The 25,273-nt window shown below is 40.5% G+C and overlaps 1 protein-coding gene across 1 annotated transcript in view; it reads right to left on the minus strand.

Moving 5' to 3' along the window:
- FBN2 (fibrillin 2) overlaps nucleotides 1-25,273 on the minus strand; it is a 379,678-nt gene that overhangs the window by 239,852 nt on the left and 114,553 nt on the right. The window contains exons 6-7 of the mRNA XM_077291494.1: nucleotides 24,159-24,356; nucleotides 17,206-17,331 (exon numbers count right to left, since the gene is read on the minus strand). Of these exons, the coding sequence (XP_077147609.1) occupies nucleotides 17,206-17,331; nucleotides 24,159-24,356 (324 nt within the window). The remainder of the gene's footprint in view (nucleotides 1-17,205; nucleotides 17,332-24,158; nucleotides 24,357-25,273) is intronic.

Below are 25,273 nucleotides of genomic sequence, written 5' to 3' on the forward strand. Positions count from 1 at the left end.
AGTTCAAAGCTCAATGAGGTTACAACACCAAAAAAAGTGCTTTAGTAAGTCAGTAAAAAGTAGGTAGGAGTATTTAAAACAAGAAAATGATAAGGGTGCCCATACTTATGCACCTGTCAAATTTTGTTTGAATGCAGATTGCACATTTTCTGTTAGTACAATAAACCTCATTTCAAGGCAGAAACATTACTGTGTCCAACAGTTATTAGATATATCAAACTGAAATAGCTGTTGCAAAAAAAACAATTTTTATAAAACATTAAGCTTAAGATTAATAGGGGTGCCCAAACTTTTTCATATGACTGTAATAGCCCTCTGTGTCTGTACTATACACAATCTGGCTGGTTACCAGTTCATGCAGCATTATATGAATACACTATTTATTATATTGATTGGTGAACTATACAATACATGCACTTTTTACCATCTACCTTTCATTGGTATTTGAGTTATGTGGTATTCTGTAATGTCCCCTATTGTCTGTACAAGTTCCCTTTATAATGTAAAGTGCGGTGGAATATGTTGGCGCTATTGAAATAAATGTTATTATTATTATTACTGGTTGATAAAGTGTCCACAGTGTCCTTAATAGCACCCTCTGGAAATGTGTCAAGAAACTAAAATGAGAGTTTGAAGTACTATTAACCCTAGAAGTATTTGTCCATAGAATAATGGAGTAAAAAAATTCTTATCCCTAATATTATGGTACAGTAAAGGATGAATTGTGATGGATAGATATGAAAACACAGACAGCAAAAAAGAAATATAAATCTGAGTTTAACATATTATAAAAATAAAACCCGGTGGAGTGCCAATGCCGGTGAGTGATAAAGAAGCAGGATGGCGGTGTCGCATGAAGATGGGAGGTGCTGGACCTGGACCTGGGACACCCATCAGACCGGACTGCACAGGACTGCCCCCTGGGTGAGTATAATTAAAATTATTTTTCTTCACTTACAGGTCAGACCAGGGGCTTATCTACAGCATTATAGAATGCTGTAGATAAGCTCTGAAAGGCAGTGGCCGCATCTTATAGCGGCAAAATCTGCTGACAGGTTCCCTCTAATTGGAGGGAACCTTTCCTTGGTTTTAATTTAACCCCTTTATGACCTTAGGTGTATCCAAAAGTCCAGGATTGTCACCTTGTACTTAATGACCTTGGACGTATGGATACATCATGGCGATAGCCCGCTCACAGGGGCTGTCCATGATCCATCGCCACCAGATGTCAACTGATTCTGACAGCTGACACCCAGCACTTAGCACCAGAATTGGTGCTGCACTGCTCCTGGCACTTGAACCCCCTAAATGCTGAGATTGAAATCGATAGCAGCATTTAAAGAGCAGGCAAGGGGAGGAAGCCCCCTCTGCCCTTGGATCTGCACCCCCACGACATCATTGCGGTGGTCCCATCGTTGCTATGGTGACCCGATTTCTAGTCAGAATTGTAAAATTTTGCCTGGTCATGAAGGTGCAAAAAGCCTTTGGAGGGTAAAAGGGTTAATAGGTTATCATTTAACTTTGAAAAATCTCCAACATAATTTCATGAGATTTCTTTGTATTTTCCAAAAAATCTCAAAGTACTAAAATATTGTGGATATATTATTTGTAGTTTGAAAACTACAGGATCTGCATATGCTAGTAAAAGACTATCCAGGCTTCCAAATAAAAACATTCTTTGAAATACAATCTGGATTGTGGGATGCAAAGTTAAACACTTGAAATAAAGCTAATAGTTGTAAATTCCCAACCCTTGCAATGTCCAGGAATTCCTAAACCTTTCCATGAACTGACCACATTAGGCGTAGAAATATAATCTGTTGAAGGAAACGCCATTTTAGTTAAACCTATGGAACTCAACTGCTCAGCAAATGTTACAAACGTCACAGCCCTGTACTTCTTATACCTAATTAGATTAAGGCTATTAACAAGGAGTTATATATTTCATGAGTACGGAAAGGGAGGTTGTTCTTTAAAGTCAAAGAATAATAATGTAATGAGAAAAGCAGTAACTGGGTGTACATATACTGTATGTCCCAATGATATGGTGCTGATGAGAACAACCCCATCAACCAAAACGTTAAGGTTAGGCTCACACATTGTGTATTTGATGTTGAATTTATGCTTCAATTTTCCACTTGTATATTCAGCAGCATTTTACAGTACCAGAAAGGTGGATGAGTTTTTACTTAACCTCATCCACATGATGCATTGGTTGGGGCATGAAATCTGCATAGAAATTGACTTTTGTTACATTTTTAAATCGGCAATATGTGAAAATCCCCTTTTGGGTAAGGATTTAATGCATTAATTTCAATAGGAACCCAAAACCACTGGTTAAACCGCTTCCCTAGCACTGTTTTGTTAAAAAGCATGAATAAGTCTGGACAGTATATGGAGATCTCAGATCAAGGAATGAATCTAGTTTAGAGATCTCTGTGTTAAATCTACACCAAATACAAAACAAGCGAACCTAGCCTGAAGGGGTTATGCTGCATTATAAAATCATTAACCTACCTCCTATGCAATATTTATGGGAAAAGCTGAAAATATGAGGCATTGGGGAGGAATGTGAGGATTGGAGTTTAGGAAACACTGATATATATCAACTTAGTGTTGATATACATGAATGGGATCACAGCTGATTCTTTCTGTGAGGTAAAACATTTCCTTTCCTGTTTGGGAAATGTTTTATCTCACAGAAGAAATCAGATCAATTTTTCCAAAGAGTTATATGTAGAGATTTTGCCCCTATAATTTAATTAAATGCAGAAAATCCACAGATAGAAAATGCATTTACTGCGAAATCACTCTAAAAAATCAAACAATCCCACTTGATTATATCAAAAGATGTTTTGTCAATGCCAAATACCAGGACATATTAAAAACAAAGCAGCTTTATTTAAAACATGACATACCAAAAAGAGACAAAAACCTCAGTTAAAAATGGGGTAAAAGCGCATTTAACAAAACACAGAAAAAAATGTAATGAAAAAAATGTAATCAAACCTATAATGAGCACCGGAGTATAACGCCCCAAAAAGTATTTAACACCGTACATAGTATAGTGAAAAATATGTTATAACCTTTATTAAAGAGTACAAAACATCATAAAAACACAGTAAGATGATAGAACATTGGTGATGACATAATAAACAAACAGAGCAGTACCATAACAAAGTTTTTAGCACTCAAAAGCAACACAGATCTAACATACTGAACCCCTGTATAAAAATATAACTACATATTATGTGGACAGAGGACCACCAGGCAACGATAGGAGAACCCAGCCTTACCCCAAGTGAGTACAAAGAATAGCGATCTGCCGGGAAACCCAAGAGATGCCAAACACATAAAGTGACAAGTGCTCAGTGACCATGCTGCATGAGTGACCAGCCTCCCGAGGAAGCAAATTATTGCAAAACGTGCGTCGGGGCTGCAAACTCGGTGGGCACCATCCCCACATGGGTAAGCACTTCATGCAGCATGGTCAGAGGCATAATATGACTAATAAGTGGGGAAAGATTAATTTCTCTATCAAAATTTAATACAAAATGTGTTATCTTTACTTGTTCTGTTGACTTATGAAAAAATCCTACACTATCACCTCATTCCTGAAAGCTGAACCAAATGCCCTGCTACTTACCAGACTCTCATAACAAAGATCAATTATACAAAATTACTAATTTCATGTCAACAATGGTTTTCTTGGAATGTGAGCAAAAACCAAAGTGCATGTGAGCAGCTGTCTGAAAAATAAGAACACCATTCAACCTCTATGTATATTGTTTCAAGGCCACAATTATTCCTATGGCCTCTAACACAGTAAAAAGCCATAAAAAACATGAATCTCTTCCTGATTACATGGAAAAATAAAAATAGCTTGAAAAGGAAATGATTTATTTTTCCATAGCAACTTTTTTCACCACACTGATAACTTAGTTGTCAATTAGAAGAAAAATGGGAGCACTGTGTGCACCAATTAGATGAGGTTAAGCTACTTGGATGATCCTTGACAACATGTGTCATTGACATTCTCTGATAGTGATGACAAATTCTCAAAAGTCCAGAAACACAATAACATATCTCTATTGTTCCTATCCATGTTTCAAATTGTTTATTTGCGTCATGCCAAGAATGATCTGAACAGCTGAGTGTCTTTGATATTAATTGGAGGCTACAGTAGAACAGAGAAATACTCGTTTTTGGCAACTGCCGTCAGTTAGTACGTCATGTCTGGGAAGACAAGTTACAGTTGTCAATGCTTTTTCAAGCTCTGTTTATATATCTAGGATGAAAAACAGCGACTTAACCTTATATATTCATACCATGTATTCTTATGCTTTACATTACACAGCTTTGCAAATTTTGCAAAAGCTTTATTTATGAAACAAATACACAGACACATAAATTACAAAGGTCACTGATAGTTTAAGTGATTATCTCACGGCACCCACTTGTTTCATTTATAGTTTTTATACAAAAAAACGGAGTAGAAATATCCCACAAAACATAGTAATAATTAGAAAAAGTTATATTAAAGGGAACCTGTCACCCCCAAAATCGATGGTGAGGTAAGCTCACCGTCATCAGGGTCTTATCTACAGCATTCTGTAATGCTGTAGATAAGCCGCCGATGTTACCTGAAAGAGGAGAATAAGACGTTTGATTATACTCACCCAGGGGTGGTCCCACTCCGATGGGCGTCTCAGGTCCGGTACAGGGCCTCCCATCTTCATCAGATGATGTCCTCTTCTTGTCTTTACGCCGCGGCTCCGGCGCAGGTGTACTTTGTCTGCCCTGTTGAGGGCAGCGCAAAGTACTGCAGTGCGCAGTACTGAAAGGTTAGAGAGGCCCGATGCCTGCACACTGCAGTGCTTTGCTCTGCCCTCAACAGGGCAGACAAATTATGCCTGCGCCGGAGCCGCGGCGTAAAGACCCGAAGAGGACATCATGGAATGGAGATGGGAGGCGCCGGAGCGGACCTGAGACACCCATCGGACCGGACCGCAGCGGGACCGCCCCTGGGTGAGTATAATATTACCTATTTTTCTCCTCTTTCAGGTAACATCGAGGGCTTATCTACAGCATTACAGAATGACGGTGAGCTTACCTCACCATTGATTTTGGGGGTGACAGGTTCCCTTTAATAACACCAAGTTACATATAATCAATATGGTAAAGTACTATTGTAGCACATACAGAGAGGAAATATGGAGGAGACATGTAGGTACACTGGGTTAAACAGGGGAAACATGGTACATCCAGAGTAAGCTAGGTAGGAAATGACAAACAACTGCCCAGAAAATTCTCATGTCCTAGTGGAACTCAGAAAATACATAGGTGCAAGAGCGTAGTACCCCATAGTTACTCCTGATCAGGTAGTCAATCCCACATGCTTACCCATGTGTAAACGGATGGCTCCCCCAGCTCGCCTTGTTTCATTGTATGATGTATTATTTTCTCATCTGGTAACATTACTGAATAGGGCATTAGTACTTATGCATCAATAGTGTCCTTGATATTGCCTTGAATAATCAATTATTGTACTTGGGTTCAGTTTTACACTTTTTAGCTGCCTCCCTTGGATGGACCTTTATTGTATTGATAAATTAAAGGTGTTGTTCAGTTAAAACAAGCTATCACCTATTTACAGAATGGGTGAAAACTTGGGGACCCATAAAAGTCAGGGAATTTTCATACCGGACAAGGAAAGTTTATATCTGTTTCAAAATTGTGCAGCAGTTCAGACCCCTGAACAGGTAATTTCCTATGACACTATTGGAAAAAAAAAAACAGTACAGCACTCAACAGTCCCTACATGGAATAAATGAAACAGCAGTATATGTATGGATAAAAGTTCTCCATTCTGCTGAAAGGTGCACGTTTCAATGGTGGGACCCCAAAAATTAACAAATTATCAACTAACATTATTTTTTTAAAACCAGTCAACAGTAAAAATATAATATCACATGATGGCTATTTAAATGAACAAATGACCAGGTAGTTTATGAATGGCTAGAGTCTATGAGCACAGAAATGCTCGCTAATTAGAAATGGAGAACTTTGTACAAGTTTCCTCAATGTACTGTATAACAAAATTGGAGTCCAAAGACCACTAAGTAAAAAAGACAATTGTTTATTGAATAAAAAAATGTGGCTAAAAACATAATTAAAAAAGAATGTGAAGACTCAATATGTGGGGAAGATAGGTACACATTTATATATAGAGAGGGGCAGTATAAATACCTAAAAGCACATACAACAATTCTGAAAAGTAACACCCAGCAGAGTATAAAAAATGTATCATGTAAGGTATGTGATCACAAGTGATGATCAAAAACCTGATCACAATGTAACAAAGAATGTATGTGAATAAAAAACATACCCATTTCTCCCTGTGTAGTACCTCATACCACCAGCACCAAGTTTCCTCTGTGTATCTAATCTAGGACACAGCTCTATTAAATCTAAACTATAAAATAAACACTACTGTCTTACAAATATTCTACTACAGTACACATAAAGGTCATACAACCATGTTAAAATTTCAGGTTTTTGTCATGTAAAAAAATCATACCATGATGAATCATTTCAGAACGTTTTAACTTTTTCAACCTTTTAATGTCACACATATTCCGTGCAAATTATTTGAGAAACAATCTGAAATCGTTTTAAAGGAAAAAAAACTAAAAACAACAAAATTGATAATGTGGTTGTATAACTGTGAATACTCTCTTATAATTGGGGATGTGGTTGTGTTCACAATTAGCCAATCACATATCACATTTAAACTCATGTTAAATAGTAGTAGTACAGAGCTGCCATAATTTACACTGATTCTGATTAACCTCTTAACTCTGCTAACCAGTTAGCTGTGCTAACCAGTCTTGATAAATCAGCCCCATGGTCCATAAACAACTCACAATGTAGCAAAAGGATCTAATTGTTGAAAGTTTTTAGGCAGGGGAAAGATATAAAAAAAATTCCAAGACATCCAAGATGAGGTTTAACAATGATAAATGTAAGGTTATACACATGGGAAGAAGGAATCAATATCACCATTACACACTGAACGGGAAACCACTGGGTAAATCTGACAAGGACAAGGACTTGGGGATCCTAGTTAAAGATAAACTTACCTGGAGCAGCCAGTGCCAGGCAGCAGCTGCCAAGGCAAACAGGATCATGGGGTGCATTAAAAGAGGTCTGGATACACATGATGAGAGCATTATACTGCCTCTGTACAAATCCCTGTTAGACCGCACATGGAGTACTGTGTCCAGTTTTGGGCACCGGTGCTCAGGAAGGATATAATGGAACTAGAGAGAGTACAAAGGAGGGCAACAAAATTAATAAAGGGGATGGGAGAACTACAATACCCAGATAGATTAGCGAAATTAGGATTATTTAGTCTAGAAAAAAGGCGACTGAGGGGCGATCTAATAACCATGTATAAGTATATAAGGGGACAATACAAATATCTCGCTGAGGATTTGTTTATACCAAGGAAGGTGACGGGCACAAGGGGGCATTCTTTGCGTCTGGAGGAGAGAAGGTTTTTCCACCAACATAGAAGAAGATTCTTTACTGTTAGGGCAGTGAGAATCTGGAATTGCTTGCCTGAGGAGGTGGTGATGGCGAACTCAGTCGAGGAGTTCAAGAGAGGCCTGGATGTCTTCCTGGAGCAGAACAATATTGTATCATACAATTATTAGGTTCTGTAGAAGGACGTAGATCTGGGGATTTATTATGATGGAATATAGGAATATAGGCTGAACTGGATGGACAAATGTCTTTTTTCAGCCTTACTAACTATGTTACTATGTTACTATGTTACTTGTTATGATCCGGTGACGTTAAAGCCGCATGAGACTTTCTCAGGAGTAGGTGGAACCTGTACTGACCGCAAACCCTAAACTGTCACCGCAACTAGAAGTAGCCGTGGGGTGTACCTAACACATCCTAGACACCTCGACACAGCCGGAGGACTAAATACCCCTATAGATGGAAATGGGAATTCTATCTTGCCTCAGAGCAGAACCCCAAAGGATAGGCAGCCCCCCACAAATATTGACTGTGAGTATTAGAGGAAAGACACACGCAGGCAGAAATCAGGATTTAGCAAAAGAGGCCACGCTAGCTAAATAGGAAAGGATAGGACAGAATACTAAGTGGTCAGTATTAAAACCCTAAAAATATCCACAGCAGATAATACAAAAATTCCACCATCTAACTAAAGACATGGAATGTATATCTGCATCTCCTGAGAATCCAACTTGACTGAAATATTCAAACACAGTCTAAGCTGGACAAGAAAAAACATTGAATAGTACTGAATTGTAAAGCACACAGCATGTGTGCTGTAGAAACAAAACCAGACACTTATCTTAGCTGATTTGGCAGCAGGGCAGAAGGAGCCAGACAGAGATGCAAAACCTCCAAGAACAATGGAAAACTGGCAAGGGCTAATGAATCCTGCACACCTAAATATCCCAGTCAGAGCTGCAATCAGCAGGGACACCTGCCCAGGATTGCAACCCAGGGACAACTGCATTACTATCAACAACCACCGGAGGGAACCCAAGAGCAGAATTCACAACAGTTACTATATCAGAGATACCATGGAACCCATATTAAGATGGTTATTAATAAGTGGCTTAAATTTGGCACAACAATGACACTACGTAGAACTGCACATCCCTTAAAGATTAATGAAAAGGCAACAAGAAAATTAGTCTAGGAGGCTTTCAAGAAGCTACAGCAGCATTAAAGTTTTATTGTTTTCTGATTGGAGTCTGGTTCTGTGTTGTGATAACAAAAAATCAGACACCAATCAGACAACAAAAAAACTTTCACACTCCTTATCTATGAACTGTTCCAATATTTATGGTCACAACTGTTTATTCCTCTCCCACAATGATAGTTCTGCTTCATATCATTTGCCTTATCTATTGCATTATTTCTGTGATGTGTTGTGTATAACTATGTGATTCTTCAGCTTTTGTATTAGTCTATGCCTGATGAAGGGACCTGAGTAGTCTAGAAAGCTTGCAATTTGTTACCATCTTTTCAGTGAGCCATTAAAAGGTATCAAGAACTGAGGATTCTCAATTCTAAATATTTTCTATCTATTGGCTAACACGGTACAAATCTTTCCTGTATCTTTATTATTTCATCATCATTATTGCATTGTTAGTAGCTAGCCTATTACATTATCTATTTAGTCTATTGAATATTCAGTATTTTATCATCTTAGGGTGACCAATCTAAAAACGTCAACTCAGCTCCGATGACATAATAGTAATTTCAGATGCATCACCTACTATTTTAAATGCTCTCTGTGTAAGGTACACAGTTTTAGGCTTTCTTAGCTTCCTTTCTTAGCATATTGAACAACGGAGAACTATGTCCATGCATAGATTACAGGGGACTGAATGCCATTACTATAAAGAATAAATACCCTCTACCACTCATCTCAGAGCTTTTTCATAGGATGCGAGGTGCGAGGGTATTCACTAAGTTAGATCTGCATGGCGCATACAATTTGATACAAATTCGTGAGGGAGATGAATGGAAGGCCACGTTTAACACACGGGACGGCCACTACGAGTATTTGGTGATGCCGTTCGGCCTGTGTAACGCTCCTGCCGTCTTCCAAGACTTTGTTATCAACATCTTTCGGGAAATGCTACCTCTGTAGTTGTCTATCTGGATGATATACTTATTTACTCCCCAGATATCGACTCCCATTGAAAGAATTTCTGTAAAGTCTTTGAACTCGAACGTGCCAATTCCCTGTTCGCTAAGTTAGATAAGTGTCTGTTTGAGCAGGAGTCCCTGCCTTTCCTTGGCTATATCATCTTGGCCAAGGGATTGGCCATGGATCCTGCCAAACTGGAGTCTGTAGTGAACTGGCAGGAGCTCCACTCTCTGAAAGCGGTGCAGCACTTCATGGGGTTCATTAATTACTATCGAAAGAGACGAGCCTCAACTTATTGTCCCGCCAGAGACAGTAGTCCTGGTTTTGCTTGAGTCAGTGCCTCCGGGCAAGACTCTGGTACCTCCAAATCTGCAGCCAGAGGTTCTATCTTGGGCTCAAATGTCTAGTTTGGGTGGACATTTCAGGAACAAAAGGACATCTGAGCTCTTGGTGAGGTCATATTGGTGGCTGCGAATGGTGCACGATGTTAAGGACTATGTACAGGCATGCGTTTCTTGTGCCAAGAAACGGCCATCCCAGCAGAGGCCCGTGGGCTAGTTACATCCTATACCGGTGGCAGATAGGCCCTGGGAGATGGTCGGGATGGACTTTGTTGTACGTTTGCCCAAGTCTCACAACAATACAGTCATCTGGGTAGACACCGACCATTTCTCCAAGATGGTACACTTAGTTCCTCTTCTGCGAGTTCTGTCTGCACGGGCCTTGGCTGCGCTTTTTGTGAAGCACATCTTTTGTCTTCACGGCATGCCTGACAAGATAGTCAGTGACCGGGGTCCCCAGTTCGCTTCTCGGTTCTGGAGAGAGCTCTGTTGTCTGCTCAGTATTAAGCTTAATCTTTCTTCAGCATACCATCCAAAGACGAATGGGTTGGTGGAAAGGGCCAATCAGACTCTGGTCACATACCTATGGCACTTCATCTCTGCCAGGCATGATGATTGGGCATCGTTGCTGACTTGGGCAGAGTTTGCTCTTAACAATACGGTCGCCGATTCTACAGGGCAGACCCTGTTCCTCCTTAATTATGGTCAGCATCTGCGTTTTCCTGTCCCCATGCTAGTCTCGTCTTCCGACTCTTGGGTGGTAGACTGGGTTGTGGAGGCTTGTGACAACTGGGACCACACACAGTATGCCATCAAGGCCTCTAAGGAGAGAATGAGAGATTCTGCTTATGCACATCGACGTCCTGCCCCTGTCTTCGCTGCCGGTGACTTTGTGTGGCTCTCAGCATGTAATAGTAACCTGCATGTAGAGTCCACTAAGTTTGCTCCCCATGTTCTAGGTCCTTTTAAAGTCCTGGAGCAGGTTAATCCTGTGGTGTATTGCCTGTCCCTTCCACCACGCCTGAATATCACTGACACCTTTCACGTGTCCCTCTTGAAACCAGTTCATATGTCCAAGTTTTCTGAGTCATCTGACGAGACGTTGGGTATGTCCTTGGATATCTTTGAGGTGAACGCGATCATCGGTTCCAAGGTAGTACACGGCAAAACATTTTATTTGGTGGATTGGAAGGGTCATGGGCCAGAGGATAGGACCTGGGAGCCGGGTGAGCACATTCATGCCCTCCAGCTTATTGCGGCTTTCGAGCATGGTGAGGCTTGCAGGGGGCGCAATCTTAGGTGCTGGGATGGGGGGGGCGCATTGTTAGGCACTGGGATTCTCCCTCTGCACAGGATGGATCCCAAGCCTTATCTTCCTCTGTGGTCTCTCATTCAGTTCCGACCACAGTGGATGCTGCTCACCAAAGACATCGGTCTCGGTATCTTGCTCAGACTCAGTCTGTGAGCATGGTTGCCGCTGCTTTAGTAACCAATAATAGACTGCAGCGAGCGATCACTCCTGAGTCTAAGTCCTGGTTTCGCTCTACTGAGCATGCTCGTGGGACGACTTCTCGTTGGTGCTCTCCTGTCACATGCTCAGGTCCTGGTCCAACTCCAGATTGGCCAGTGAGCAAGGTCCTGTCAGATTGACAGAAACTATAAAAGTATCTTTGGCGTGTCCGTCGGTGCACGGTCATTTATGTCTGGTGTGTGTGAGGAACCTAATGGTAGTGTGGACTCTGCTGTATGTGCTAAGGGCAGTCTCAGTGAATTTAGAATTCAGGCTACTCCAGAGAGGAGATTGTGTGGTTGAATTCAGGGCAGGAGCTAGTGCTTTTAGAATTAAGGCCATCCGGAGAGGAGTTCTGTGAGTGATTGGAGTCCACTACCGATTCCCTTGCCCCAGTGGGGCTTGCGTACTCCTGTGGAGTTAAGAGTGTGCGCATTTAGCACCATATTTCTCTGTGGCTGTGTGCCGATAACCACAATGCTGAAGCAGAGTTCCTTTTCCGTCGCTGTGTGCGACTGGCACAGCCACGTGCTTCTCCAATGAGGGACGTTAACTCAGTGCGAGTCACTATCGCTCGTTGCTTGTATTCGCCATTGTCTCCTAGCTGCAGTTTGCCATCTCTGCACAGTGGACCCCGGGTGGCGATCGCACTTTATTTTCATATTTATTTAGTGCGTTCCGCCAACCCTGACAGATACAATTCAACTTTATTGACCTAAAAATAGAATCTGTAACAAATGAACTTCTTATAATCCCCATACCCCGAACACTTAATAGATTTCAGCTGTGTTCATGCAGAATTTCTGGCATTGGAAAAGTGACATGTTTACTGTGTACACCAGCTCTGTTAGCAGAGAACTAGCCGGGACCACACTTGCTGAATTCATACACCAGATCTGACTCCGTAATAGTCAGAATCACACTCCAGTTCATTTAAGGGAATATGAATATAAAACACACACTGTTCCACCATGAAAGAATGTTAATAATATCACTAACACGAGAAAACATGAAAAAAACAATAACAATCTGAAGGGTTCATGTTAAGGAAATGGAAGAATTTCAGGGATTTTTTTTGTCCTTAAAGGGAATGTATCGCCAGAAAATAATGTAACCTTCATTTGATTATTTTCATAAACAAATACATAAGAAGACAAGAAACTTTGTAATATATTTTATCAGCAAAATCTCCTTTGTAATCCTGAAATGATCATTCACACTCAGTCCATAAATTCCAAGGTAAAATCTGCTGTCAGTGAAGACAGATTGTCAGCTCACAGAGGTACGAGATAAACTTTGCTGCTCATAAAACTCTATGGAGATGGGAGCAGGAAAAGGAAGAGGAAGGAGCTAGAAAGAGAGAGACAGAAACAGACTTCACCTTAAACTACAGTTACAATTTTTTTTACGTTTATCTTGTTACTGACTGTTGTTATGTGATGCTTTTGCTGATTTCCAAGTCTCAACTATTTAAAAACAATTATAACATCATGTGGTTTTGTAGGAATCACAATAGACTGACTGATTCTATTTTTTTAAAGACCATATTGACCTCTATGCTGGTCACAGAACATGACAAGAAAACTCTCCTGAAAAAGTCAGTGAATCATCTCCATACCACAGGGTTACATGTCTATGTACCTGCCGTTTAGAAAATCACTGATCTGCAATCAGCAGAGCAGCGGCTCAGGCAAGAATGGCTATCTTCCTGTCATATACAAACATAAATTTACAATGAAATAAAATTAAAACAGAATAGAAAAATGGAAAATCTTGTTGTAATTAGAAAAAAGTATTCAAGGTTACATATTCCCTTAAATGTCATATTTATTGCAAATAAAAGACAGCAATAACTGATCAGTGCAAGTCGGGCTTCCCTAATTTCCGTAATCATTTGTTAATGTGAAGAGAGATGCACCATACATTTCACCACAGCAGCCACTGCTGGGTAACTACAGCGCCAGTCAATGAAATAATAGTTGGTATCACATACAGTATACAGCATTCACTGTCCAAGTACAGACCCCGATGTCTGGACCTGCCATGAGTCTACTGACCCAAACTCAACAGCTCCATATATGTCTATGGCTATTACCGTAAATGAAATTTGCAACCAGGTTTATGCAAGCTAATTTGAAAGCATCATAACGTAAAGACAGATACCCTGAATCCAACAATGTGTTACTTATTGGGCTGCTAACTGTAGTTTTGACAAAATTACAGTTTTATCAGAAGGAGATTATGACTAGAAGACTATTAAACCTGCTGTCAGGTAGTTCTCAGTATTTATCATCTCTGTATAACTGCACTCCCACCCTTGATTGGCAGCTTTCTTCCTATATACAGTGTATACAGAAAGGTGGTATGGGTAGGGTTATACAGTACTCAGCTTTTAGAGAATTGCTAGATCTGCAACTGAGAAAACAGTGATTTTATCGAAACTGCTGCAAGCAGCCCAATAATTGGTACATTGCTGGAATCAGGGTTATTGCCCCTGCATCATGATTCTTTCATATGGGGTAGCAAAAATCTAGTGATATATTCCCTTTAAGTTTGCATCAGGAGATCATCATCTGGTCGTGACATCACAGTCCCTACTTGGACCTTGGGTGTTGATTTTGTGACATAAGACATGGACTATCTGGGCCTGCCAAAGCACATTATGCCCTTTGTGAGTGGCACTCTGATCTCCTGTATATATGCCAGAGGATTGTTGTTATGAGACAATCTCTTCAACCCCTTTCCAACGTTGGGCGAAATAGTACGCCCATGTCAGACTCCCCTGTTTGGTGTGGACTCCAGCGATGAGTCTGCACCTTTCCGAGCACGTGACAGCTGATCTATACAGCTGACATGTGCCTGAAACAGCAGCAGGTGGCATCATGATCCACCCACGGCTGGCTGTTAACTAGTTAAATGTTGCTGTCAATCTCTGACAGCAGCATTTAACTCGTGCTTACTGGAAGCGTGTCTCTCACCCCCCATCGGTGACCCCGTCACATGATCGCGGGTCAACGATGGGTCCGCATGACAACCCGAGGTCTGCTCAGACCTCTATGGTTGTGGAGCGCCCCCAGACGCAGGGCCGCGGGGTACTCGGTACCGGGCCTCTCTGTCTCAGTTCTGGGGTTATCACGGTGGCTAGACCCGGTCCGTGACCCTGCTAAGGGGTGTCCAATGAAAGGTGTAGGTGGTGGTGCGTGGTGCAGGTCGCGGTGAATAACGAGGACACAGGGTTGCAGTCTCTTTACTTCTTTACTGAAGGCTTCAAGATCCTCAATCCAGAGTACTGTCAACAGGGCTGTCTGAGACCGGCCGGTCCGATGGCAACTCCAGAGTTCCCTTTGCAGGTGGAAATCAGTGCCTACCTTCTAGCACCTGTGTGTTGTAGTACTTCCCTGCTGAGCACCACGGGATAGTCCTCACAACTGTTGTGTCTGTTTCTGATGTTCTTTCCCACAACTTATATCTGTTCTGATGTTCTTCTCCGTCCCCCAGATGATATGGCTAGGACGCACCCGTATGACGGGTAGGCCTGGAGTTCTTCTGGGACCCTAGTGACGCCCCTCTCCCACAGTTGCCCCCTATGTCTGCTTAGGTGATTTAGGTGAGACAGCCAACCTATAATTAACTGTCCTGCCGTTGGTTTGAAGTAATGCTTGGAGCCCAATACTTCCTCGGCGTTCCGGCCACCGGCTACGCACCTCAGTAGGATGTTGCCTCGATCTTACGGCACGACTCCTACTGGTGTTATCTCCTTTTTGCTATGATCTCGTTTCTCACTCTTCACAATAAACCTCGCTTCTTGTCTTTTCTTGAGATACTGCCGCGATGTAGTGCAGGCATGGTTCCTTAACGCTCTGTCTTGTTTGCTAGGCCTCTGTCAGGATCCCACCCCTGACAGGGACCCCCCTGGATCTTTCCCCTGCAACACCCCCTGCCACAGGATGTTGCCTGGTTCCAACCCAGTCAGCTTCTGTCTAACTTTCTATCCAACCCCCAGTTTTACCAGATTGTGAGGAGTGGCCTAATACATAGTGCCCTTTGCTCCCCCTGGAGGCCAGACTATGAAGTGTATTGGTGTCTGTGATACCTGGTCAGGTGAACTCCTTAAGTGCCATCAGACGTACCATAGCTCCCCTTAGTGGCGGAGCGTCAGTACTGCAACGACCAGGACTCTGGGGCGCTGCAGTTGTCATTGCCAGATTGCTATGAGTGTCACCGCATTGCAAGTGAGCATTTCTGCTACACACAGGCGATCTGATCATCTGTTTCTAGCAGAGGCGATCAAAGTACTGCAGCTTCTAATCTATTGGAGGACTATTGAAACATGAAAAAGTAAAAAAAAGTTTTTAAAAATCTTTAAACAAGTAAAAAAATATAAAAGTTCAAATCACCCCCCTTCTGCCCCATTAAAAAAAAAAAAAACAATAAAAAAATCAAATATACACATATGTGGTATCGCCACATTCAGAATTGCCTGAGCTATCAATTGCTAAACAGCGTAACGAGAAAAAAATTCAAAATTACTTTTTTTGGTCTCCACTACATTGCAATAAAATACAATAATGGGCGATCAAAAGAACGTATCTGCACCAAAATAGTGTCAATAAAAACGTCAGCTCGGCACACAATAAATAAGCCATCACCCAGCCTCAGATCACAAAAAATGGAGACGCTACAGGTCTCAGAAAATTGCACTTTTTTTAAAACAAATTTTTGAATTTTTCTTCATCACTTAAATAAAAAAGAACCTATATATTTTTAGTGTCTGTGAACTTGTAATGACTTGGAGAATCATAATGGCAGCTCAGTTTTAGCATTTAGTGAGCATGGTAAAAAAACAAACAAAAAAACAACTATGAAATTGCCCTTTTTTGCAATTGCACTACATTTGGAATTTGTTTTCCCGTTTTCCAAAGCATGACATGTTAAAAACAATGCTGCCTTTCAAAAGTACAAATTTTTCTGCAATAATTAAGCCCTCACATGGCCATATTGACTGAAAAATAAAAAAGCTATGGCTCTGGGAAGAAGGGGAGCAAAAAACAGAAAATAAAAAACTGAAATACCCCTGGTCATTAAGGGGTTAAAATGAGTAGTAGAAAAAATGATCTTGCTAATTTTTGTATACAAAGCTCTAATGTAATGTGAAATGTATAATCTTCATACTTAATATCAATGAAACTACAATAGGAGTTATGGAAGTTATTTTTGCAATGGATAGACAATGCTCCTTAACTGTAAACTATGGTATACTTACTGGTTTTTATAACAAGACTTAAAGAGTGAATCCAATTGTGAACTTATTTTTCTGCATGATAATAATAAAAAAAAAATATTGTGCTATTTTCTCAGTCCCATCCTCTTTGCACATTATTTTATAAACACATACAGGCTGTGGTCGCTGCTAGTTATTCTGGACAGTGGACCCACTCACAATATGGTATAGGAAATGGCAAGCTGACACTGGATGATTGTATATGCAGGTGGTATCATAGCGATAATGCATTTGCACTAGGCTTTACAAGTGATATTAGCTGCTTTAAAATCACATTTACAAAGAAAGCAAACAATATATTTTACACTAATATTTATAAAGTCAGTAAACTGAAAGGAGATCTGTCTATGGAGGTATCTGTGGGGCTTACCTTCACATTTTTGTGTGGATTCACTCTGCTTATGACCAATAGGACACCTGCATTCATATGATCCATCTGTATTCAGGCAGTTACCTCCTTGGCAGAGTCCTGGGATAGCTTGGCATTCATCAATATCTGGAAATTTTAAGAAACACTTTACACTTTACAAAGAGAAGGTAATATAAAAACAAATTAAAAAAACACACAAAAAATACAAATATAGCTGATCTTTGATTTTTGCTACTTGGCATGAATACTACTACTACTACTACTACTACTACTACTACTACTACTACTACTACTACTACTATTAATAAATAACAATTATTATTATGTGTAATGCAATTATTATTAATAGTAATATTAATAATAGTAAGCATCATGACAACTACAATTAATAATAATAATAATAATAATGCTATTATTTGTAGAAAACATTATTACTGATAAATATAATCAGAATTGAATTTAATCCTTTACAGTTTTCATTTAGAAATGTTAAAGCACCACTCCAGCTTTATTTTTTATTTCAGCTTTAGAGTGGTGTCATTAATATAAGTACCTTGACCCTAGTATTATACTCACTAGCTGATGTTCTCAGTTGTTCACAGTGCCGCTCTTGTTTTGGCTCTGCCATCTTGTGATCGCAGCTCCTGGTAGACCGCAAGTCAGAGGTAACAGTGACTAGCACTCAGTGTAAGTCCATGAGAGCCTCGCTCTGGCATTGTTCAGGCTCTCATAGACTTACATCCAACAGACACTGGAGTCACAAACTGCTTGAGACCAACTGGAGCATAGCCAAAAATAGAAGAAGATGGTGGCTGCTAAGTATAATACTAATACAGGGAACTTAGATTAGTGACAGCAGTCTAGGGGTAAAATAAAAACAATACTGGAGTGATATTTTAACATTTTATTTTAGCCTTTTCGGAGCCTTAGGGCTAGGGATGAGCAAATAGCTTTGGGTAACTCTTTATCCGAATAGCTATAGTGCTTAATGAATAGCTGCATCGGGAACCCGGATACCGGGAGCGCTCCTGAAAATCAGCTGTTTGGTGCCGCAGCTGCATGTGTCACTGTGTGACAGGCACAACACATGCATGGAGATCTTGTAGAAAACTTGGCACTCAGGTAAATGATGTAAGCAGATCATTTTATTTTGCTCAGGCAATCAAAAAATATAGAAACGTTTCAGTCCTACAATGACCTTCATCAGTCAGACAGATTGCAGTGTGCACAGGGTTACAGTCAGGAACCATGCTCAGGATATGCAGCACAACTTAATACCCGGCAAATCTGAAAACAGGTCCTGGTTCTGCTGCATCAATTCCCGAGATTGCTGTTTTGGGGCCTTCTCCTTTCTTCTCCTACTTTGGTTTAACCCCATCCTCCACTTCCCAGTGCATTCCTCTGTTAAATGTGTGAGTAGATATGTATGTTTGGTATTTTTCATTACCTCTGTTCGCATCACCATCAAAAGTAAGCTGGGGAACAGGGTGAGCTAAGGTGCCCCTAGAATTAGGGACAGGGAAAGAGCCCCTGGTCCCAGGACACCCGACAACAGGGTCGTGACATGGGACAGGACTTGAAATACCTTAGGATTTTCCTCAGGTAACCCCTATATTAGAAATATCGCCTTAGAAGATACTATCTCCTCATCTCCCACCATTGCACATAAGGGAAACCCATCAGGCTCTGGGTTAGCAAGACTTTCTTAGGGCCACCCGGTCTTTTACCCAAGCAATCGAGGTCTCTACCCCTCCCTCAAAAGTCCTGAATTATGATAATTGGGTTCAATAAATCCTGGACCATGCCAACCTCATGGGACTCAGTACATTTGGCTGTCTCAATGTCAATTTTGGCCTCCGGATAGTCTTTAGTGTCCCCGTGAATGCAGCGGAAACACTCTTTCTTCCAAGGGATTAGATGGAGAGGGAGTGTAGCCCTCACAATAGTCACCAAACTCCCTGAGTCTAGTAGTCCAGTTATTTTCAGACCATTCACTTTTTCCAAACAAGCTTGGGGCCCCTCCTCAGGTGACCGGCCACACTGTAGTCTGGATACACGTAGCATGAAGACCAGTGTTCCATGCTACAGTCCATATGTTCGGTGGTCAGGGGACAATGGCCAGCTATATGACCTGGGCTGTGACATCTCCAGCAAATTACATCCCCTAATGAGACACTTGGTATGACCTCTGTTGCCCCCTTGGACTTGGGATACCCCACCCCCTTTTTAACCTCCACCCCAAGTAGGGAGTGGATTGCCTCCCCAGTGAACCATTGACACCTGATACCTTTTGATCAGTCTGACCAAGTCACCATCATTACGGGGATCGTCCTGGGCAACCCAAGTCTGCATCAGGTTTGGAAGGGAGTGTACAAGCTGGTTCATTACAACTCGCTCCACTATTTGTGCTAGGGTAGAGCACTCAGGCTGCAACCACTTCTAGATGAGGTGCAGCAGCTCAAACATTTCGGAGCGAGGGGGTTTGTCACGGTGATATGCCTAGCTCTGGACCCATTGCGCCCTGACAAACATTGCCATTCTCAAGCTCGCAAAAATTTCCATTTTCAACTTTGTGTATTCGTTGGCGTAATGTAAGTCTAAATCATAGTAGGCCTTTTGTGGCTCCCACTTTAAGTATGGTGCCAGGACTTCCACCCACTGCTCTAGAGGGAGTTACTATCAGTGACCCTTCAAAAAACAGTTAAAAAGGACTCTGTATCATCCACCAAGATCAATTTCTGCAAGGATCTCCTCAAGGTTTTCCAGATAGAAAAATCATCATCTGACCTTGGAGTTGGAGCGACTGCCGTGCCATGAACTGCATCTATGAGTAAATCAATCTGATGCTGTTGTCGATGCAGTTGCATGTGCTGTTACTGCTGCTTCTGGAGCTGCTGCTGAAGCTGTTGAATTAGCCGCTTACTTGTTTTCTGTTGTGTCAGCTGTTGCTGCTTAGATGTTGCTGATGCTGCTACTGCTGGGCTTGCACCAGGTGTTTAATCAGTTCCTCCATTCTGTCTGACGCTGCTCCCTGGCCTATGGCCACCTTCACCCAAGACATGCAGTACTTCTGTAGCAGTCACATGTGTTCCCTGGGAAAGTCATCCCCAACTTCTAACACCAAATATGATAGGTCGACTTACTCGACTTCTTAAAGAGGTAGACACAGGAATAATTTCTATTTAAAGTCCATCCGGTTTAATGCAGTCCTCATAAACCATGACACAATAAAACATAAACACAGCCTTTGTCCAGTACAAGGTAAAAAAATTGTAACAAGGCCATATAATAATGCTGGTTAGCCCACCTGGCTGAGAGTCCAACTTCGTAGTTCTTTTAGCAAAGGCATTCAATCCAGTATTGCTACAACCTCCAGACATACAGGCTCCGTGAGACAAAAGACAACTCAATTTTTTTCCAAGTGAACCACGGGTTGAGATATTGTGAGTAGCAGTCTCTCCAAACTCATCACCTGCTCACAATCAATCTGTCATCATGGCCAATCAACCTCTCTCAGCACTCAGTGTGCTGGAGCATTTTCCTATATGTACTAAAGCATTACATTAAGATTATCCCCCAACCAGTAGGTGTCCGACTGCCACCTTACATAATATAAATGTTAAGCTGTATTCATACATTAGTATTTTGCAGCACTAGGCTTACACCACAATTAGGAGTGAAAACAGAGAGAAAAACTATAATTGAGATACTTGTTCTGTACAGAGTGGGCCATGTATATGGATACACCTAAATAAAATGGGAATGGTTGGGTGATATCAACTTCCTGTTTGTGGCACATTAGTATATGGGAGGGAGAAACTTTTCAAGATGTGTGGTGACCATGGCGGCCATTTTGAAGTTGGCCATTTTGGATCCAACTTTATTTTCTCCAATGGGAAGAGGGCCATGTGACACATCAAACTTATTGAGAATTTCACAAGAAAAAAAATGGTGTGCTTGGTTTTAACGTAGCTTTGTTCTTTCATGAGCTATTTACAAGTTTCTCTTTGTTTAAAGCCATTGACATGTTGCAGAGGTTGACACGTGAGGAGCGGATAGAAATTGTGTTGATGTCTGGTGAGCGCAGTACCCGGGTCATTGCAGCAGATTTCGATGCATGACACCCTACACAAGAAAACTGTAACCATTCCCATGTTATTTAGGTGTATCCATATAAATGGCCCACCCAGAAAAGTTTGCCTCATCACTGAACATAATGTTCTGTGTAAACTGAGGGTCCTGTTCCAATTTTTGTTTTGCCCATTCTGCAAATTCAGCTCACCGATCTGGCATCAGTCGCACATCCCTTCGGTGGATATTAGCTACTCACAAATGGCAGCCTTACAAAATCCAGCTGCTGCAGCATCTCAATGAGGATGACCCAGATCGGCAAGCTGAAAAGTTTTCCCCCTCCCATATACTAATGTGCCACAAACAGGAAGTTGATATCACCAACCATTCCCATTTTATTTAGATGTATCATATAGGTGTAATCATATACATGGCCCACCCTGTACTTCTCTGTTTTGGAGCCAATCTTGGTTTTCACTTATAAATCCTGATTGAATGCTGACCAACAATACTGATGCGTATGCACACATGGGACATTTCTGCTGGGGATCACAGAAGATCAATAGAGAATATCACAGTAGGTGTGATAGGTGGGAAAATCAGGATTTTGAGACTAATCTGGCAAATTATCACCATATTTGTGTGTATAAATACCGTTAAATCCCTTCTAGAGAAAAAAACATGTGCAAAACTTGGCTTTCCTACATGAAAGAATGCTTTTGGATTCTTTTGTGCACGTTTTCATCTAACGCTAAGTGAAAACATCAACTGACTGTTACAAAATGCTGAAAAAGCAATAACTACTGTATGAAGAAATTCTTTTGGAAGAGAGCGTTTCTTACATTCCCAACTTTTGACGATAAATCTTATTATTGCTCCATACAGCTATTCAAATTATATTATGCCAGTAAGAACACCATGACATTATTATGACACAATCCCATGTTATATTGAAAGATCTTACTAAACCTATATCTATAAGATGTACACGGGATAGAGAAAAGATTGTAATTATAAAAGAGACTAAAGGCTCTTGCTGAATATAATGTCACCGGGGAATAGATCTTTGTGTCTTATAACCTTTGACCAGTTCACCGCTGCTTGTTACTTTATCACTTAGCTATGCCTTTGTTCTCTGTTGTAATGTACTGGTTATGTTCAAAATAAACATAGAAAGTGCAGAAATCTCAGCAGTTCCCATTGTAGCATTGTCCAAAAGCAGAAGATTAAATAATTACTCAATCAAATTTAGCAGTTCGGCACACGGGTATTATATTTCAAAGTTGATCATTAAAATCTATGTAACACGAAAACATTAATATAATAATGTCCCATTATCTAAAGCAGCCCAACTCCTCCATACAAACAGAGGTGTGCACATTTATTTCAGGGGACTCAAAACATAAGATTAGGCATGTTGAAATTCAAGATCCCAATCTCTTAATACCACAACATCTGCCATAAAGAAGAGCTGAGAAATTCCAACATGTGTTAAAGGGTCTGCTGCTCCATCCGAAATCAGGAGGTTTGGACAGCGAATGTGTGAGGGCAGCTTTCAACTCTTAAGATACCTCTATAAGGTGCTAACATTTTCATTTATTTCCTTATTTTTATCTATTTTATAGAACTGATATATTAGCAGATTGTCATTACTTGCTTTAATACCTTCCTTACGGTTCCCCATACTAGTTCTCAGGACAGAATTTCACTATCTCAATTATGCACAGTTTCCAGTTTCAAAAGAAATCAATGAAACTGTTAGTATATAATACTGAAGTATTTGAGGAAATTCCCTTTATTCTGAATTATACCATAACCCAGGATCTGCAATATATAGTGCTAACTACTGAGCCCCCGTTATGCCCAGAAATTGTCCTGGTTCAGATTATTTTTGATAGTCTCAATGATTTATCACCTGGTACCCAACAATTGTATGAATTTACAAAGAGCTATTTGATGAAGGCTCATATGGTCATAATACAGTCTACTGCAAGGAGCCATTATTCTTTAATCCATAGGTACAGTAAATCACTGATCAACATAGGGTCATATGGCCAGCCCTTCCAGTATTATAAGAGTTCTTTGGTAAGTTCTTCTATAATGTGTCTCTTACTGGGCTCCTTACTATAGTTTTGGTTAAATACTGTTTTATGAGCAGAATATTATCACTAGAGGACTAGTAAAGCTGTTGCAATGTAGTCCCGTAATCCTCCATCTTTAAGAGATTTCTACAACCGAGCCCCCACCACTGATTGGCTGCTTTCTGCCTATGCATAGTGTACACAGAAATATGTCAATCATTGGTGTGGGTGGAGTTATACAGGGATCAACATTCATAAGAACTGGTGGATACGCAGCAGATAAAACAGTAATTTTATCAAAACTTCAGCAAGCATCTCAGTAAGTACTACATCACTGGAATAAGGGGTTCTGCCCTTACATCAGGCTGCTTTCAGATGGGGTAGCAAAACAGATTGATTGCCTTTAAGAATCACAAACCTTTATGAATTCCTAATGTGCTAATATTACACAAAAACACATATACGGGTTTGTAGAATCTATTTTTCTATACTCAATGGATGGTTCTGGCTCTTTATGATTTTCTAATGTGAATTTCAAACATACATTAGCTTTTCTCGCCTGATAACATATCATAACCTATTATAGATGAATAGACCCAGTGTGTGCGCACTAGAGGTTTAAAAAAACATAGGCTTGTAGCTAATATAATATAAAAGCATGCAATTCCTCAGTGTTTTAAGGGTTGATTGGCACGGTGGTTTAAGTAGTGTAACCATTGAGTTCTCAGTTAAATATATTGATTTATGCTATGTCCAGGAAATGAATTTATTACACATATACATTAGTATGAAGCAGTTTACCTTGGCAGGCTCCACTGCGTATATTGGGAATGTAGCCACGACGGCAGGGTTGTGGTTGAGCGGGGCACATCTCACAAGGGTGTCCCCAGGCACGTCCAATAGTTGCACAGCACAGAGTTTTTGTGCACACGATACCAGTCACCTGACCCTGACACATCTGATTGCTGACTTGCGTGAAGCAGGGCCCTGTTCTGTAGTCTGAAAGTAAAAACAGCAAAAGAAAATATTCAAATCCGGTCCGCACCATCTGATGATCTCGAAAGCTCAAATTCAGCAAAACTACCAGGAAAACAGAAATATGAGAAATTTGAAAGCCCACATGACACATTTATATTGTTAGCATACACTCATGTTTTAGCTTTCATTTTATTACTGTACATTTAGAGAACATTTGTCTAATTAGACATGAAAAACACATGAATGATATCAAGATATGATATGAATGAATAGCTATAATATCAGCTTAGTTAAACGTTAGGCGTATTAACAGATTACAATCTACTTGTAGTGGATGAGTTTGAATTTCTTGAAAATTCTCACCCAAAGTGCCATAAAACGAAATTATGTAAACTGCATGACGATCATTTTCATTTTTTATTTTATTCGGTATGTCATGTGGATTTTAATGGATTTAAGTGGGAACAGGACGTTCTTTAAGAAAAATGAAGTTTCCACAATAATGAATATCTTTTGTTTCTAGAAATAAAGACTTCCATTTTTTTTCAACCAGATGTTTAACACTCCTCGAGAAAGGATTGTGGTGAGCAGAATTAACCACAGAGACATAGCTGCTAAAGATAGTATGGAAAAGATAATGTTTGTGATTAGCTAACAAGGTACCAAACTTCAAAGTGATAATCTAACTTCACTCTAAAACGTAAAGTATATGTCCAGTTCGTAGATGACACTATATATACTGAAATATAAGGAGACCACAGCTGCTTCTTATTTCTGCACTTTGCAAGTGGCACACATCACGGACATTTTAGCATTATGTTGGAGACACAGAAAGGACTCTCAAAGATTTCTCTATTACACATGAAGCTTGGACTCAGTACTCTTTGGCACTAAAAAAACCCCGCTCCTTCAAGACAACCACCCTATGGCCTAATTGT

Source organism: Ranitomeya variabilis, chromosome 1 (assembly GCF_051348905.1).
Source record: "Ranitomeya variabilis isolate aRanVar5 chromosome 1, aRanVar5.hap1, whole genome shotgun sequence".
Taxonomy (NCBI): Eukaryota; Metazoa; Chordata; class Amphibia; order Anura; family Dendrobatidae; genus Ranitomeya; species Ranitomeya variabilis.